The 15,741-nt window shown below is 38.9% G+C and overlaps 1 protein-coding gene across 3 annotated transcripts in view; it reads right to left on the bottom strand.

The window, feature by feature from the left end:
* Window positions 1-15,741, bottom strand: part of SMYD4 (SET and MYND domain containing 4) — an 87,107-nt gene that overhangs the window by 15,015 nt on the left and 56,351 nt on the right. For all 3 annotated transcript variants that reach the window (XM_037809650.1, XM_037809651.1, XM_037809652.1), the window contains exons 4-5: window positions 6,963-7,052; window positions 4,090-5,251 (exon numbers count right to left, since the gene is read on the bottom strand). In XM_037809650.1, the coding sequence (XP_037665578.1) occupies window positions 4,090-5,251; window positions 6,963-7,052 (1,252 nt within the window). The remainder of the gene's footprint in view (window positions 1-4,089; window positions 5,252-6,962; window positions 7,053-15,741) is intronic.

Below are 15,741 nucleotides of genomic sequence, written 5' to 3'. Positions count from 1 at the left end.
TTTGTCTGGGCTCAGGTGAGTGGTTTTTCTGCTATTCTTACCTGAGATGGTTCATGACTGCATTTACCTGGTGCATGGTCTTTCATCCTCAAGGAGGCTAGCCCTGGGCTTGTTCACATTGCCACATTATTTCAGGAGGGTCACAAGGAAGCTACAAGGAGTCTTAAAGCTTCAAGTCAAAAGTCACAGAATGTCACTTCTACTGCATCCCAGTGAAAGCAAGTCACAGGGCTAGCCCAGATTCAAGGGGCGGGAAATAAGACTCCACCTCTTGATGGGAGAAAAGGCAGAGGGGCACACATATAGGGATGGAGACACTGTTGTGGCCATCTTTGCAAACAAGCTACCCCAGAGGCTTTGAGGCTCATCTAGTCCTTTCATTCTACAGATGAGAATACTGAGACACACATGGGTTAACTAACTTGCGCAAGTTCATACAAAGAGTTAGTGGCACATCCAGAACAGAAATCCAGGTCTTCTGCCTCCCAATCCAATGTTTTCATTCCTTTAAGGACCTCTTTCACCTACATCCCCTATATTCTTTACCCAGTATGGTGATTTTGATGTTTGGTATTTAGGTAGTTAAATACAGCTGTTTTTTAATTAACTAAACTTGGTATATATACTTAAAAAGGCGTTTCCTACTCTAAGGCTATATGTTCACTTATCTTTTTGTAAATATGTGTATGGTTTAATTATTTTGTTTGTTTCTATTTTAGTTTTTTAATTTAAAAAATTTTAAATAAAAAATTTTATAGTAGTTATAGGTTTATAGAAAAAGCATACAGAAAGTACAGGGTTCCCATATACCTTTCCCCATAGGCAGTTTGGTTTAGTTTTTTAATATTTAACTTTTTAATGATTTGAAGAAAGAATCTAATACTTTTTTGAGGGCTACCATAGCAGTACCATTTTGTAGCTTCAATGCTGGTATGAATTCTCAAGAGTACTAGGCCCCTACAGTACTCTCTTTCTCAACAAAAAAGGCTATACTTACCCACTCATTCAAGATGAACTTTAGAATCACTGTCAAATCCAATTGTGATTTTGTTTGAAATTGCATCAAACTTATGAGGTTAATGGGGGGAACTTCCATTTTTACATTTTTCAGTCTTTCCGTCTTAGAACATGACACATTTCTGCATTTATTCAAGCCTTGTTTCATACCCCTCCAAATTAAAATACTCTTGCATTCCTGGAACAAACCCAACTTGGTCATATATTATTATTCCTTTAATAAACTGCTGGATGTGATACAGCAGAGATTGATTCAGATTCCTTCATATTCACAAGTGAGACTGGTCCATAAATTTTATTCTTTGCTTTGTAAAGTGAGTAGGAATGAGTTCTAGGTTTTCCCCTAGGGTCTGGTTTAGACCCTATGCAGTTTAGAAACAATCTGTTCCTTCAAAGTTTTAAATAACTCACATGGAAAACTTCAAAGAAGAAAACAGCAATCACCCATTGTGCCAGTTTGGATTATTATGTCCCCCAGAGAAACCATATTCTTTAATGCGATCTTGTGGAGACAGATTGATCAGTCTGTTGATTACGGCGGAACCTCGGATTGGATTATGTCCATGGAGGTGTGGACTCTACCCACTCAGGATGGGTCTTAACTAAATCACTGGAGTCCTATAAGAGAGACCCAGATGCTTGCTGATACTTGGAGATGCTTGGAGATGCAGACACAAGGATGTGTGGAGATGCTAAGCTAAGAGATGAAAGCCCAGAGCTTGCCCCAGAGAAGCTAAGAAAGGACCCCCAGAAGCTTAGAGAAAATTGCCCTGGGAGAAAAAAGCAAGGATGCACAGGAGCTGAGATAGAGGAGCTCAGACAGACACCCAGGGACATTTTGGAGAAAACCATTTTGAAACAACTCAGGAACAAAGGACCAGCAGACACCAGCCACATGCCTTCCTAGCTGACAGAGGTGTTCCAGACGCCATCAGCCATTCTTCAGTGAAGGTATCATCTTGTTGATGCCTTAGTTTGGATACTTAGAACTGTAAACTTGTAACTTAATAAAACTCCTTTATAAAAGCCAATCCATTTCTGGTATTTTGCATAACAGCAGCATTAGCATACCAGAATGCCCATATTTCCACTTTCAGAATTAATCACTATTAAGATTTTGGTATTTTTGTTTTAGTGTTTTTTTAATGTAGATATTTTTAAAACATTGATAAATAAGAATAGATCATGCAAAAAAAATTATAACCTTACAGGTAAAGCCGAAGTCTCCAATCCCCTTTCTATTACCCAGGAAGCTATGTCTCTATTATGCTCTGTGTTTACTCTTATAGTCCTTATTAGCCACAGAAAATACAGGTATTCCTGGTTATCGATACTATCCAAAAATTTACTCTTAACAAATTGTGAGAAATTTCACCAAAAATTCACTATGCAAATAAAAAATCAATTGTAAGGAAATGTCATGTACCTGGAACAAAAACATTTAGGCTAACATCCTCTTACCGTGAGAGGCAGGCCAAAGGAGGAAAGTGGACGTAAAACTCTTCTGCCCACCTGGCTCTGACATTCTGCCTCAGGGACTCGGCCATGCTTTAGTTAGTGTCATTGCTATTGTTTACCTGGACAACAGTTTCCAGATCTATTGAAATGTGTACATTTTTTGTGTGTTCTGTTAAGTCTTTCAAAAGGAAGACAGATAATAAAGAGTAGATAACTTCCTGTCATTATAATCTAGAAGGCCCACATATTACAGTTTTATATTCAGAAAAACAGAACAAAATGCAAGTAAATGTACTCATGGGAAAACATAATTCTGTAAAAACATTCAATTAATGGCTCAAAGAAACAAAAGACAGATAAGAAAAGAGACCAATTTGCAATGTCATTTGGCAATATGATGGGAGGTTAGTGCTATTTTTGGATGTTCCATGTGTTTCAAGGATGGGGAAGAGAGTCTCACTCAAAAGCATCTCTAGTGAGATACCTACATACTATATAACTTGGTAGCTGAATAAAAATTAAAGGGAAAAATACACAAAAAAAGTTGGCAAAATTCTAGATTACCTAATGGGAAAAGATCAAAAGAGCTAAGCATGTATAGTTTAGTTAAGCCAAATTTGTATTAATATGTCTACAAATCCTAGGTTTAGCTGACACCTAGTTTCCCTCCTTAAATAGAACTAACTAGAAAATTAAGAAAAGTATAAGGAACTGATTGAAGTGACAGACATTTCTGCTAAAATGGAGAACATACAACAGAAAAACAGGAAACATTATTTCTTTTCTAATAATGGTTGTATGATTAGTACAGTTGTACCAGAGACCTCAGTCATGATGCTGGGCACAGCCAACCTCCTCATCCAGCTTAAATAGCCTTTTCTCTAGAGCCCAGTTCAGGAAAGCAGGGATAGGCTGGTCTGTGTCTAGCCCTAGATGGATTGAGTTGGCCTCCTGACAAAAGGACAGCTCCTGCATAGGCTGGCCAGCAGCGTGTGGTTGTACTATGGGGGCCTGGGTTCCTCTCTTGGAAATTTAAAACAGAAGAAAAGAAAACGTCTGTCAGCTGGGAACAGAAGAGACAGACAGCAGCTAAGTCACAGGAGTGAGCTAGAATTCTGATAGCTTACTTGACTCCAGACTCTGCTCTTTCTGCAGCCTGTACTGCACACTACTGTTTCTGCCCTTTCTAAGGAAAAAAAACTATTTAGCTTTCTCTGGATTCCTGTGCATGCATTCTTCTAATAAATCTGGTATTATTTGAGTTAGTTTTCCTTTGCAATAAAAAACCTCCACAATAGTGCTTTTAATTTTTTAAGGTATTTTTTTTACAAACAAATATGTCAACCTCATAATTCTGTAAAGCTGGGTGGGGTTAAACTACCCATTTTATGGATGAGAATACTGAGGCAGAATGGGATCAGATAAATTGTTTACGTCACACAGCTTCTCAACGGCATAATAATAATAATACAAGGCACCTGTGTTTTCCTATTAGACCACTAATTCGTTTGAACTCTACTCCTTTCAGTTTTTTCCCAAATATCCGCTGCATCAAGGACAATGTTGTTAGGTAAAAAACAAACACACACAAAAACAAAAAAAGTTCCTTCTTACCCTTCTGCTGTATAGTGGTTATTGCTTGAGCATTACATTGCAGCTGTAACATGTGTCTCAGCATGGCCACTCCCCAAATATTCAACTCTGGAGACAATGCAAGAGCCACTGCTGCTTTCAGCTTAGAAGATTTCAAAGCTGGTGTAAGGGTCTGAAAGCTGGCTGCTTCTAGCTGTCTGCACAGTGCAGCAACACTTAAGGCACAGAGGAATTTGTGCTCTGGGCTATGGTTTTCCGTATGGGGCAAAAGGTTGAAGACAGCATTATAATTATTTTCATACTTTTCATTAATATCACATCCAGAAATTGGGGTTTCAACTATTTTACCATTTTCTTCATTCTGCTCAAGGTCATAATTGGGTGTTTTGCCCCGATTCTTCCTTTCAGGTAAATAGATGTCTTTGTTACTAATCTCACCACAAATCTTCCTTATGACTCCGCCAACATCCTCAAACCTAGCTAAAAGAGTTAATCTCAGGGCAGTGTGGCAAAAGACACCCAGTGTGAGAAGCAGCCCCCCTAGAGTACACTCTATACTATGGTAGAGCTCCCAGGCCTGCTGCATACACTCTTGGCTGCAATACTTGGCATAGCTGCATCCATCACAGGGAACTGTGGCCAAAGTGTGCTTCAAACATCGGTGACAGTAGAGGTCCCCAGTAGTGACTCTTGTGTCCCACTTGTTCTCTAGGCCACGATGTAGTTGTGGCATTTCTCCCGGGTTAAGGACACTCACAAAAGCATCCTCCTTCACCAGGAGCTCTCCTGGTAGAATATCTTTCGTGGCAATCAGATAACGACCTCTCAAAGGGTCTGTGCCTAAACCGACAGATGATGAAGCACTGGGAATTCGTTCATTCTCCTCCTTTAGGTCCATATCCTTCAACACTTTGGTTAGAGCTGCTGGGAAGGGTTCTGCGAAAGTCTCCTTTTCTTGTACCTTAATTTTCAGATGACTGAGATTTCTCTGCAGAATTTGAAAGTGGGAAGCTGCTAGGGTTGGATTGTCAGCGAAGCTACTTTCAAGATCAATGATGGTCTGGCTTGCCTCCTGTAGCCTCCCCAGGGTCACCAGACACTCTGCCTTACGCAGTATCAACTTGGGTTGCAATCTTTCTGGATACCCATGTATCTGTGCTCTGCTGATGTCTTTAAGACATGCCTGAAAACAGAAAGGAAATCCCAAAGTGACCCTTGGTTCCTACTCTTCAATGTGCACTGAAAATCTTTCAAAGAATCTACAGGAAAGTTAAGGATTATTAAAAATGGAGCAACTACAACCACATGCTTATTTCATGTTCTACCTGAGTGATATTTTAATATTTGTTGAGGATATTATGTTTAATTGTCATGTTAAAAATTTATGTTTTTAAGGAAAAAGAACTAGTGTATTGTGAGTAAGAGGACTGATTTTGAAGTCAAACAGACCTTCATTCAAATACAGATGCTGCCTTTTACTAGTTATATAACCTAGAGCAAGTGACTTAATATCTCAAAGTCATTGTTTTCTCACCTGAAAAATAGGGATAATAATACCTCACAAGGTTGTTTAGAGGATAAAACAAGATAATATGTCTAAAGTGCTCAAAAGAGTGCCTAGAATACACTAAGTGCTCAATAAATGGTAATCATTATTATAAGAAGGGAAATAGAAACAACAAATAAGGAAGCTATAAAAAGTTAAATGTTTTCCAAGATCTTCCAGTAATTGTCCTCACTAGTCCAGGACTCTCTTAGGGCCTGGAGTTAGATTCTTGGTCCTCTCTTTTAGTCCTAAGGGCAATAAAGTATGAACTTGTGGTTATTCAAATAGTTCTAAACTATAGGGTATAATTTGAATTTCTGAGGATGTACCAGAATGGTATTTTAGAATTTGACCTTAGACCTCTCTATTAGAAATCAAAGATGCCTAAGAATTATCTTCCTGAAAGATACATTTGATTATGGTCACTTCCTGGTTAAAAAACTCCACTAATACAGTTCTCAATATTTTTTTTCTGTTGCCACAATTAGGGTATAAGAAGAAAGCCACTCAAATAAAGCCCACCCCCCTCATAGGCATACACAGACATTTCAGTACACCATTTACTTTCCCACTCAAAAAAGCATATTGAGGATGAGCTATATTATTGCAAGGATAATTCTGTACATGTTCTACTTTATTTATTTTTTAAATATATTTTTAAACTGTTTTTTAAAATTGTGAACTTTAACATATATACATAACAGTGACAACTTTCAAAGTACGATTTCACAAGTTGTTAGCAAATTTCAAAGAATGTCATGGGTCACAGTTCTACACCTTCAGCCATTTCCATTACTGAAAAATGTAACATACACACAGAAAGGTGTTGACTCTTGATGTATAGCTCAACAAGCAGTTATATAGGTAATTTCAAAAACTGTTATGGGTTACAGTTCCATAGTCTCAGTCCCTTTCCTATTATGCAATACAAGGTATACACAGAAAGGTGAAGACCTTCAAGGCACAATTCAACGAGCAGCTATTGTATGCTCTACTTAAAAAAAAAAACAAGCAAATAATTTGCAAACACTTGGAATCTGAACTATAAACAACATATCTCACAAACGATCTCGACACTGAGAATGCTGACCTACTGGATACAGTTGATGGCCTTGTGGAATGTACCATAACTCTTTCTCGTCAACCAACACTACCCTGCAATCACCTGCAACAGGTGAAATGAGTCAGAAGAAAGAACAAATCTGGGTGGATTCCAATGTGCTTCCAATTCAACCAATCACCGTATGGCTTGATTTAGCGTTCTGAGGTAGAAGCAGAGATGAAGGGCCAGTCTTCAAGTGAACCCCACACAGTTCTCTCAAATAACACCAGGCATCCTGATACTCACCTCATACTGACCCAGATGGAAGAGGGCTGCAGAGCGATTGGCATAACACAATGAAACATCCTCTGTGTTAGGCCTTGAATGTGATACTCCCTGCAAAACAATGAATAGGTTAAAAGTATAAATGGAATCTAGCATCTTTAATGTATTTTTTTTTCAGGTAACAGGGGCTGTACTATTACAGAGTGTATGAAACTAGAAAAGTTACTGAACCTCTTTGTGCTTCAGATGCTTCAGTTTCATTTCTAAGTACCTTAGAGGTAGGATACCAGTAAGGAAAAAACATTCAAAGATTTGAAGATAACACCATCAGAATGCCACAAACAATACTGAACAAATATGAAAAACTGAGGAAAATATTTGCAAGCATAATCCTATGTATAACAAAGGGCGAATGGCCCAAATTGGAATTTACAAAAGAAGTACAAATGGTTAATCAATATATGGAAAACAGTTAATTAACACATGGATAGCCAAATATATGAAAATGAAAGCAAAAAAAAAGGGGGGGGAGGGGATGAATTTCTTTCTACAATGAAATTGGTAGGGATTAATAATAACCATAAAGGTGGCATCTCAAATCACTGGAGACAATGGACGTATTATTCAATAAAAGTGTCAGGACAAGTAGGTAACCACTGAGAAAAAATAAAGTTGGTTCTGTATATGATAAATTTTTCATTAGTATAAACTCCAAATGGATCAAAATCTTGATGTAAAAAATGAAACCATAAGAGTACAAAAAAAAACTACATGAATTTAAAGTAAAGTTTGAGTGAGGAATTCACTTCTACCCAATGACACAAAACCCAGAAATCATAAAAGAAAAGGTTAATAAGTTCGGCCACATAAAAATAAAAAACTTTCTTCACAGCAAAAACCAACATAAGGACTATCAAGAGACAAACACTGAACTGGAAAAAATATTTGCAAGTCATATCACAGACAAAGAGCTAATTTCTTCATATCAAGAGTTCCTACAAATCAATGATGATCAATAAGAAAATAAGCAAATTATATGAATAGGAAGTTTTTAAAATACAAATAACTGTTATACATATAAAAATTGCTCAGTCTCATCCATAATCAGTGAAATACAAATTAAAACTCTACTGAGATTTTTTTTTTCCCCTATCGGATTGACAAAGAAAAATAAAATAGATCACATACTGAGTTGCAAAGGGCTAGGATAATGGGTAGCCTCATACATTGCTCTGGGGAGTACAAATTGATCCCAGGATTATGGAGGCAAATTAGCAATATACATAAAAACTACAAATACATATATACTCATTGACCCAGAAATTCTTCTTCTAGGAATTTATCCTATGGATATAATCACTTAGTCTACATGATATAAGTGCAAAGTTTCTCAACACAGAATTGTTTGAAATAGCCAAAGATAGAGAAAAACTTAATGTTGATCAACAGGTGACTGATTAAATAAACTATGATACATTGAAATAACATGGAGCCACAAAAAAGAATGAGGAAGCTCTTTATGTCCTGATGTGGAATGATTTTCAAGATATTAAGTGAAGACACCATGGAACAAAATGGTATGTATAGAATGTTATAAATTCATTTATATAATAAAGGTGTGTGTGTGTGTGTGTGTGTGTGTGCATGTGTGGGGGAAGATTTTGCATTTATTTGTATATGCATGAATATCTCTGGAAGGATACATTTAACGAGGTAGTTTCTAGGGTTGGGAAACTGGTTCTTAAGGGGAAGGGGAAGTAGACTTCACTGTATACTCTTATCTTTTGAATTCTAATTATGTGAACATGTTTTCTATTAAAAAATAAATAGGGGAGAGGAGGAAGAAGATGGCATAGAGAGGAGTGGAAGTTAGTTAGTCCCCCTGGAACAACTAATAAACAATGAGGAACAACTAGTAAATAACCTGGAATAACTGCTGGGGACAACTGTGACTGTCCACACATCGTACACCAACCGGGATTGGGAGGAATGCCCGAGATTGCAGCATAAAGTCTGTAAGTAAAAACTGTGGAACGAGCTGGGAGCACCCTCCCCACATGGCAGTTCGAACTGCAAAACCTCCCCGTGGCAGAAAGCAGCATTCCTGGGGTGAGCAAACACAGCTCAGTCCAACCCCACCTGGGGTTTCAATTAACAAATGTAGACTGCTCAATACAAGCTATGAATCCCTAACAAGCAGACAGAGGCTTTTCGTGACAACTGACCTCGGAGAACCGGAGGACCTCTCTGGGAGGGAAATGGAGCCCAGAGGACCAGGTGCTAACTCTGGCCGAAGGGTGAAACTGAGGGGGTCACGGACTGACCCTGAAGGGGGGCTTTATGTCTCTTTTATGGCTCAGTGGAGAAAGCCTCAGCCATTTTCAGTTCCCAGTGCTCTGACCCAGACAAGAACGGAGATAGCAGAGTTAGAGAGACTTAAAATGCAAATGACCTCCTCCTAGGGGGTCTATCTTCCCTAAGAGGAAGGAGGTGGTGCCAAGCTCTACTACCTGCCTTCCATTCAGAACCAGACCCCAGAGCCTGAGGGAAAACAGCCACAGGCCACACCTCCTTACACCAGTCAGGAGCAACAGGCTGACAGGCGCCACCTGCGGGGCAGAAAAGCAGAGTGGCTTGAGGCCTCCCACGGTGTGTCAATCTTTTAAGACACATCCTCAGGGAACCCTGATACTATTGCTTCCTTTTGAGACCTGTGCCCATTATGGTCTGGGAAAACCTGATTGGGGTAACCAAGGAAACCAGATGCCGACAACGGAAAACTTCAACCCACACTAAGAAAAATGAAGTTATGGCCCAGTCAAAGGAACAACTTATACTTCAACTGAGATACAGGAACTGAAACAACTAATGCTAAATCAATTCAAAAAGTTTAGGGAAGATATGGCAAAAGAGATAAAGCATATAATGAAAACACTGGGCATACATAAGGTAGAAATCAAAAGTTCGAAAACATAAGGGGCAGAATCTATGGAAATGACAGGCACAATTGAAGAGACGAAAGACACAATGGAGACATACAACAGCAGATCTCAAGAGGTAGAAGAAAACACTCAGGAACAGGAGAACAAGACACCTGAAACCCTACACACAAAAGAACAGAGAAGGAAAAGAATGGAAAAATATGAGCAACATCTCAGGGAATTGAATTACAACATGAAATGCATGAATGTACACGTCATGGGTGTCCCAGAAGGAGAAGAGAAGGGAAAAGGGGCAAAGCAATAATAGAGGAAACAATCAATGAAAATTTCGCATATCTTATGAAAGACATAAAATTACAGTTTCAAGAAGTGCAGCGTACCACAAACAGAATAGATCTGAATAGGCCTATGCCAAGACACTTGATAATCAGATTATCAAATGTCAAAGACAAAGAGAGAATCCTGAAAGCAGCAAGAGAAAAGTGAACCATCACACAGAAAGGAAGCTTGATGAGACTACGCGCAGATTTCTCAGCAGAAACCATGGAGGCAAGAAGGAAGTGGGGTGATGTATTTAAGATACTGAAAGAGAAAACCCGCCAACCAAGAATCCTATATCCAACAAAACTGTCCTTTAAATATGACGGAGAGCTTAAAATATTCTCTGACAAGCAGACAATGACAGTTTGTGAACAAGATACCTGCTCTACAGGAAATACTAAAAGGAGCACTACAGAAAGATAGGAAAAGACAGGTGTGAGAGGTTGGGAACACAATTTTGGGTGATAGTAGCACAGCAATATAAGTACACTGAACAAAGATGACTGTGATTATGGTTGAAAGAGGAAGGTTAGGACCATGCGGGATACCACAGGAAAGAGGAAAGATAAAGACTGGGACTGTATAACTCAGTGAAACCTAGAGGGCGCAACATCTGTGAAAAAAGGTACACATATTTTTACATGAGGGAGAACAAATGAATGTCAACATTGCAAGGTGTTAAAAACAGGGTGGGATTGGGGGAAAATACAATCAACGCAAACTAGAGACCATAATAACAGAAACATTATATTACACTTCCTTTAATGTAACAAAGGCAATATACCAAAGCTAAATGCACACAAGGAGGGGATATACGGGAGGGGAATGGGACTCTTGGCATTGGTGATGTTGTCTGACTCTTATTCTACTTTAGTTTAATGCTATCTTTCCTTTTGTTGCTTCCTAGCTGTCATGTCTTTTTTTTTTTTTCCTTTTTCTTTTGTCTCTCTACCTTCTTTGACTCTTTCTCCTTCTTTGTGGAAGAAATGGAGATGTCCTTATATAGATAGTAGTAATGGTGGTAAATACATAAATATGAGATTATACAGGGAACCATTGATTGTTTACTTAGGACAGAATGTATGGTGTGTGAACAAAACCATCTTAAAAAAATGGGTTGATGAAGAAACCCTGAGGGCACTATATTGAGTGAAATAAGTCAGACACATAAGGACAAATATTGCAGAATCTCACTGATATGAACTAATTATAATATGTAAACTCATAGACATGAAATATAAGTTACCAGGACACAGAACGAGGCTAGAGAATGGGGAGCAATTGCTTATTATGAGCAGAATGTTTAACTAGGGTGAACTTAAACGTTTGGAAGTGGACAGAGGAGATGGTAGCATGTTGTCGGAATAACTAACCGTGCTGAATGGTCTGTGAATGTGGTGGAAAGGGTAAGCTCAGAGTCATGTATGTCATCAGAAGGAAAGTTGGAGGTTAAAAGATGGGAATGTATAAAACAGTGAATCTTGTAGTGGGCAATGTCCATGATTAACTGTACAACTATTAGAAATCTCTTTCATGAAACAGAACAAATGTATGACACTATAACTAGAAGTTAATAATAAAGGGGCATATAGGAAAAAAATATACCTATTACAAACTATATACTACCATTAGTAATATTTTAACCTTCTTTCACCAACAGTAACAAATGTACTACCCCAATACTATGAGTCAATAATGGAGGGGAGGTGGTTAGGGGAATGGGAGGATTTCAGTTTCCTTTTTTTGGTCTTTGTTTCTTTTCTGGAGTAATGAAAATGTTCTAAAAATTGAAAAAAAAATTAATTGTGGTGATGGATGCACAGCTGATTGATGGCACTATGAGCAATTGATTGTACACTTTGGATCTTTGGATAACTGTATGGTATGTGAACAATCTCAATAAAAAATTTAAAAAAAGTAGATCAGGGTAAGTGAAGACTCTGCGAGTAGGGGTGGGCAATGGTTGGGCAATCTTCAGTATAGGGTAGGTCTCCTTGAGAAGGTGAGAGTTGAGCCAAGACTTGAAGGAGGTGAGAGAATTAGCCAAACAGATCCTGCGGGAAGATTTGACCTAGGCAAAGGACTGGCTACAGAAAATGACCACAAGACAGAGTGTGTCTGACATGTTAGAGTTTTAGAGGAAAAGCGACAACCCAGTGAGACTAGAGCACAATGAGCAAGGAGCACAGTAGTGTGATTTGAAGTTGAGTGTTTAGAAGAAGTGGGCCCATACAACATAGGGTCTTGTAGCCCAATTTAATGACTTGCATTTTTTTTTATGATTGAAATGTGGGGAGGGGGTGGTTGCTGCAAGATTTTGAGCAAAGGAGTGACAGTATGACTTATGTTTTCAAAGGCCCACTCTGACTACTGTATTGGGAATAAATTGTAGGGAGGCAAAGGGTAGACACAGGGTAACCTGTTAGGAGGCTATTGCAGAACTCCAAATGAGAGATGAGATGATTGTGACTTAAACCAGCATTGAAAGTAGTGAGAAATTGATGGATTCCAGCTGTAGCTGGAACTAACTTTGCTTGCCTCCAAAATTGACCTGATCCAATTCAGATACTGGATCCTATTCTATTTTTAATGGCCTTATATCTTTGCTTATTAAATTAAGGTCTGTAAGTTCTACTTGGCTTTTCTCAACTACTCTTCCATGTCTTGATTCAAGTCCATTTGAAAATGACAGTTCATTTCTTCAAATGCCAGTGGCTACAGTACCAGGCATGGTACATGAAATGTCAAGGGAAGAAGTACTCCCTGATTTCAGTTTAGTTAGAATGACCGTTGTCGACAAAGACAGACAAGAGACAGACATACAGTCAGCAGATTCAAAAGAAAAAAAAAGGAAATTATACTAAGTATTTTCAATGTAGTGTCAATTCATTCTCTAACATGATGTTTTATGAGACAGGAGAGATGAAGATAAAATCTTACTTTGGACAAGTCACATAAGTTTTCTGAGTTTTGGTTTCCTTATCTGTAAGATGGTTATAATAAAAGAATACTTAACTTAAAAAAGTAAATAAATAAGGGAAAGAAACTAGAGAAGGGCTGGAAGATGTCCCAGACAGCAGTTTCAGGGTGTGGGCAGCCAGAGAGGGACTTCTATAATAAGAGGAGGGGACTTCGACAAAAAAGTGGAGAAACTGTGTCTCAAAGGATGGGGTGGGTTTATTCAGCTGGGACTGCTGCCGGGGGGCTGGCAGTGGTGAGGCAGCTGCTGAGCAGGGGCTGAGCAGCTCTCCACTTCCATGTACCCATCTCAGCAATTAGTTGGGGAGATAATCCTCCACAGCCACATGGCTGGGAGCTCCCATGAGGGAACCCAGGAGGCAGCAGACCAGTGTTGACCGCATTTACTCTCCCTCTGTGGAACTCTGTGCTGTGCACCAGTGAGACGCAGGGATAGGCGAGGGTACCACATGGAAGCACCAGGAGCCCCTCCAATACTCCAGAGGCTCCCAGGAGCATGGTGGGCACAGAGCAGAAGGGTTTGAGCTTGAGGGTAAAATACGCAGCCCCACAGCCCGAGAGTGACCCACCTGGAGGCCTGGGAATCACCAGACACATGATGCCCTTGAGAGGACTCCCTGCCAAACTACAGAGGGCCCACACCGCACCCCCAGGGCCAGCAGTCCCCAGTGCACATGAACAGGTGTGCTGAATGGATTTCCACCCGCTTTGGACACTGCCCAGTGCACAGGCGAAGTTGGGAGAAGGCTGGTTTGAGCGTGAGAGGTGGCTCAATAGTGCCATCTGCTGGGAAGACAGGGAAAGTACACTCCAGCAAGCTGTGGCTCTGCCAAAAAAAAAATAGATAAATGTTCAAAAAATCCTGCATTTCCCAAAATAACCTTATCAAGATAAGCAAATGCCCAGAAGCCAACAGAAAATCATAAAGCACAGGAAGAAACAAGAAGATATGGACAAGCCAAACAACCAAATTAAAAATCCAGAGGAGACATAGAACTTGGAGCAATTAATCAAAGAATTACTCACAAATCTCCAAATCAACTTCAATGAATTGGCTAAGGACATAAAGGACATCAAGAAGAGTCAAGAAGAGTCAAAAAGAGCATAAAGAAGAATTTGAAAGAGTAAATAAAAATATAGCAGATCTCATGGAAATAAAAGATACTGTTGATCAAATTGAAAAGGTTCTTGAGACATTTAACACCAGATTTGAAGAGGCAGAAGAAAGAAGAAGTGAACTAGAGGATCTGTCAATTGCTTTGCAATTGAATGCAAACACACAAGAGAAGAAATGGTGAAAAAAATGGAAAAGTCTGAAATGGATCTCAGGGAAATGATGGACAACATGAAGCACATAAATGTAAGAATCACTGGTGACTCAGAAAGAGAAGAGAAAAGGGCTAGGAAGAGTATCTGAAGACATAACGGGGAAAAACTTCCCAATCCTTCTAAATGACATCAATATGCAAATCAAAGATTCAAACAAACCTCAAATAGCATAAACCCAAGTAAAGCCTAACCAGATTGTCAAATGCTGAAGAGAAGAAGAAAGTCCTGAAAGCAGCAGAAGAGAAGCGATTCACCACATACAAGGGAAACCATGTAAGACTAAGTACTGAGTACTCAGCAGGCACCATGGAGGCGAGAAGACGGTGGTATGACATATTTAAGATTCTGAAAAAGAAAAATTGTCAGGCAATAATTCTTTATCCAGCAAAGCTCTTCTTCAAAATTGAAGGAGAGTTTAAAATTTTAACAGACAAACAAATGCTGAGAGAATTTGTTAACACACTTGCCCTGCAAGAAATACTAAATGGCGCTCTACTAGCTCAGGGGAAAAAAAAAAAAAAAAAAAAAGAAGAAAGGAGAGAGAGAGATCAGGAGAAGGGCACAGAACTGAAGAGTACAAGTAAGGGTAACTTAAAGGGAAAAAAAAAGAGAGGGAGCGTTAAAAATAGATCTGACAAATAAAAACCAAAGGATAAGATGGATGGTTCAAGAATTGCCTTCATGTAATAACACTGAATGTAAATGGGTTAAACTCCCCAATTAAAAGACTTCAAAGTACGATCCATTGATATGCTGTTTACCAAAACTCATCTTAGACCCAGCAACACAAAGAGATTGAAAGTGAAAGGATGGAAAAAAGTATTCCATGCAAGCTGCAACTAAAAGAAAGCAGGGATAGCAATACTAATATCAGTCAAAATAGACCTTAGATGCAAAGATGTCATAAGAGAAAAAGAAGGACACTATATGCTAATAAAAGGGACAATTCACCAAGAAGAAATAACAATCATAAATGTTTATGCACCCAATCAAGGTGCTCCAAAGTACATGAGACAAACACTGGCAAAATTGAAGGGAGCAAAGATGTTTCTACAACAATACTGGGAGACTTAAAGACACAATTCTCTTTTATAGATAGAACAACCAGACAGAGGACCAATAAGGAAACTGAGAACTTAAACAATGTGGTAAATGAATTAGACTTAACAGACATGTATAGAGCATTACATCCCAAATTACCACGATAGATCATATGCTGGGGCACAAAA

The sequence above is a fragment of the Choloepus didactylus genome, chromosome 18 (genome assembly GCF_015220235.1).
Source record: "Choloepus didactylus isolate mChoDid1 chromosome 18, mChoDid1.pri, whole genome shotgun sequence".
Taxonomy (NCBI): domain Eukaryota; kingdom Metazoa; phylum Chordata; class Mammalia; order Pilosa; family Megalonychidae; genus Choloepus; species Choloepus didactylus.
Note: the sequence above shows the minus strand (reverse complement) of the source record. Positions and strands in the feature narration are given on the sequence as shown.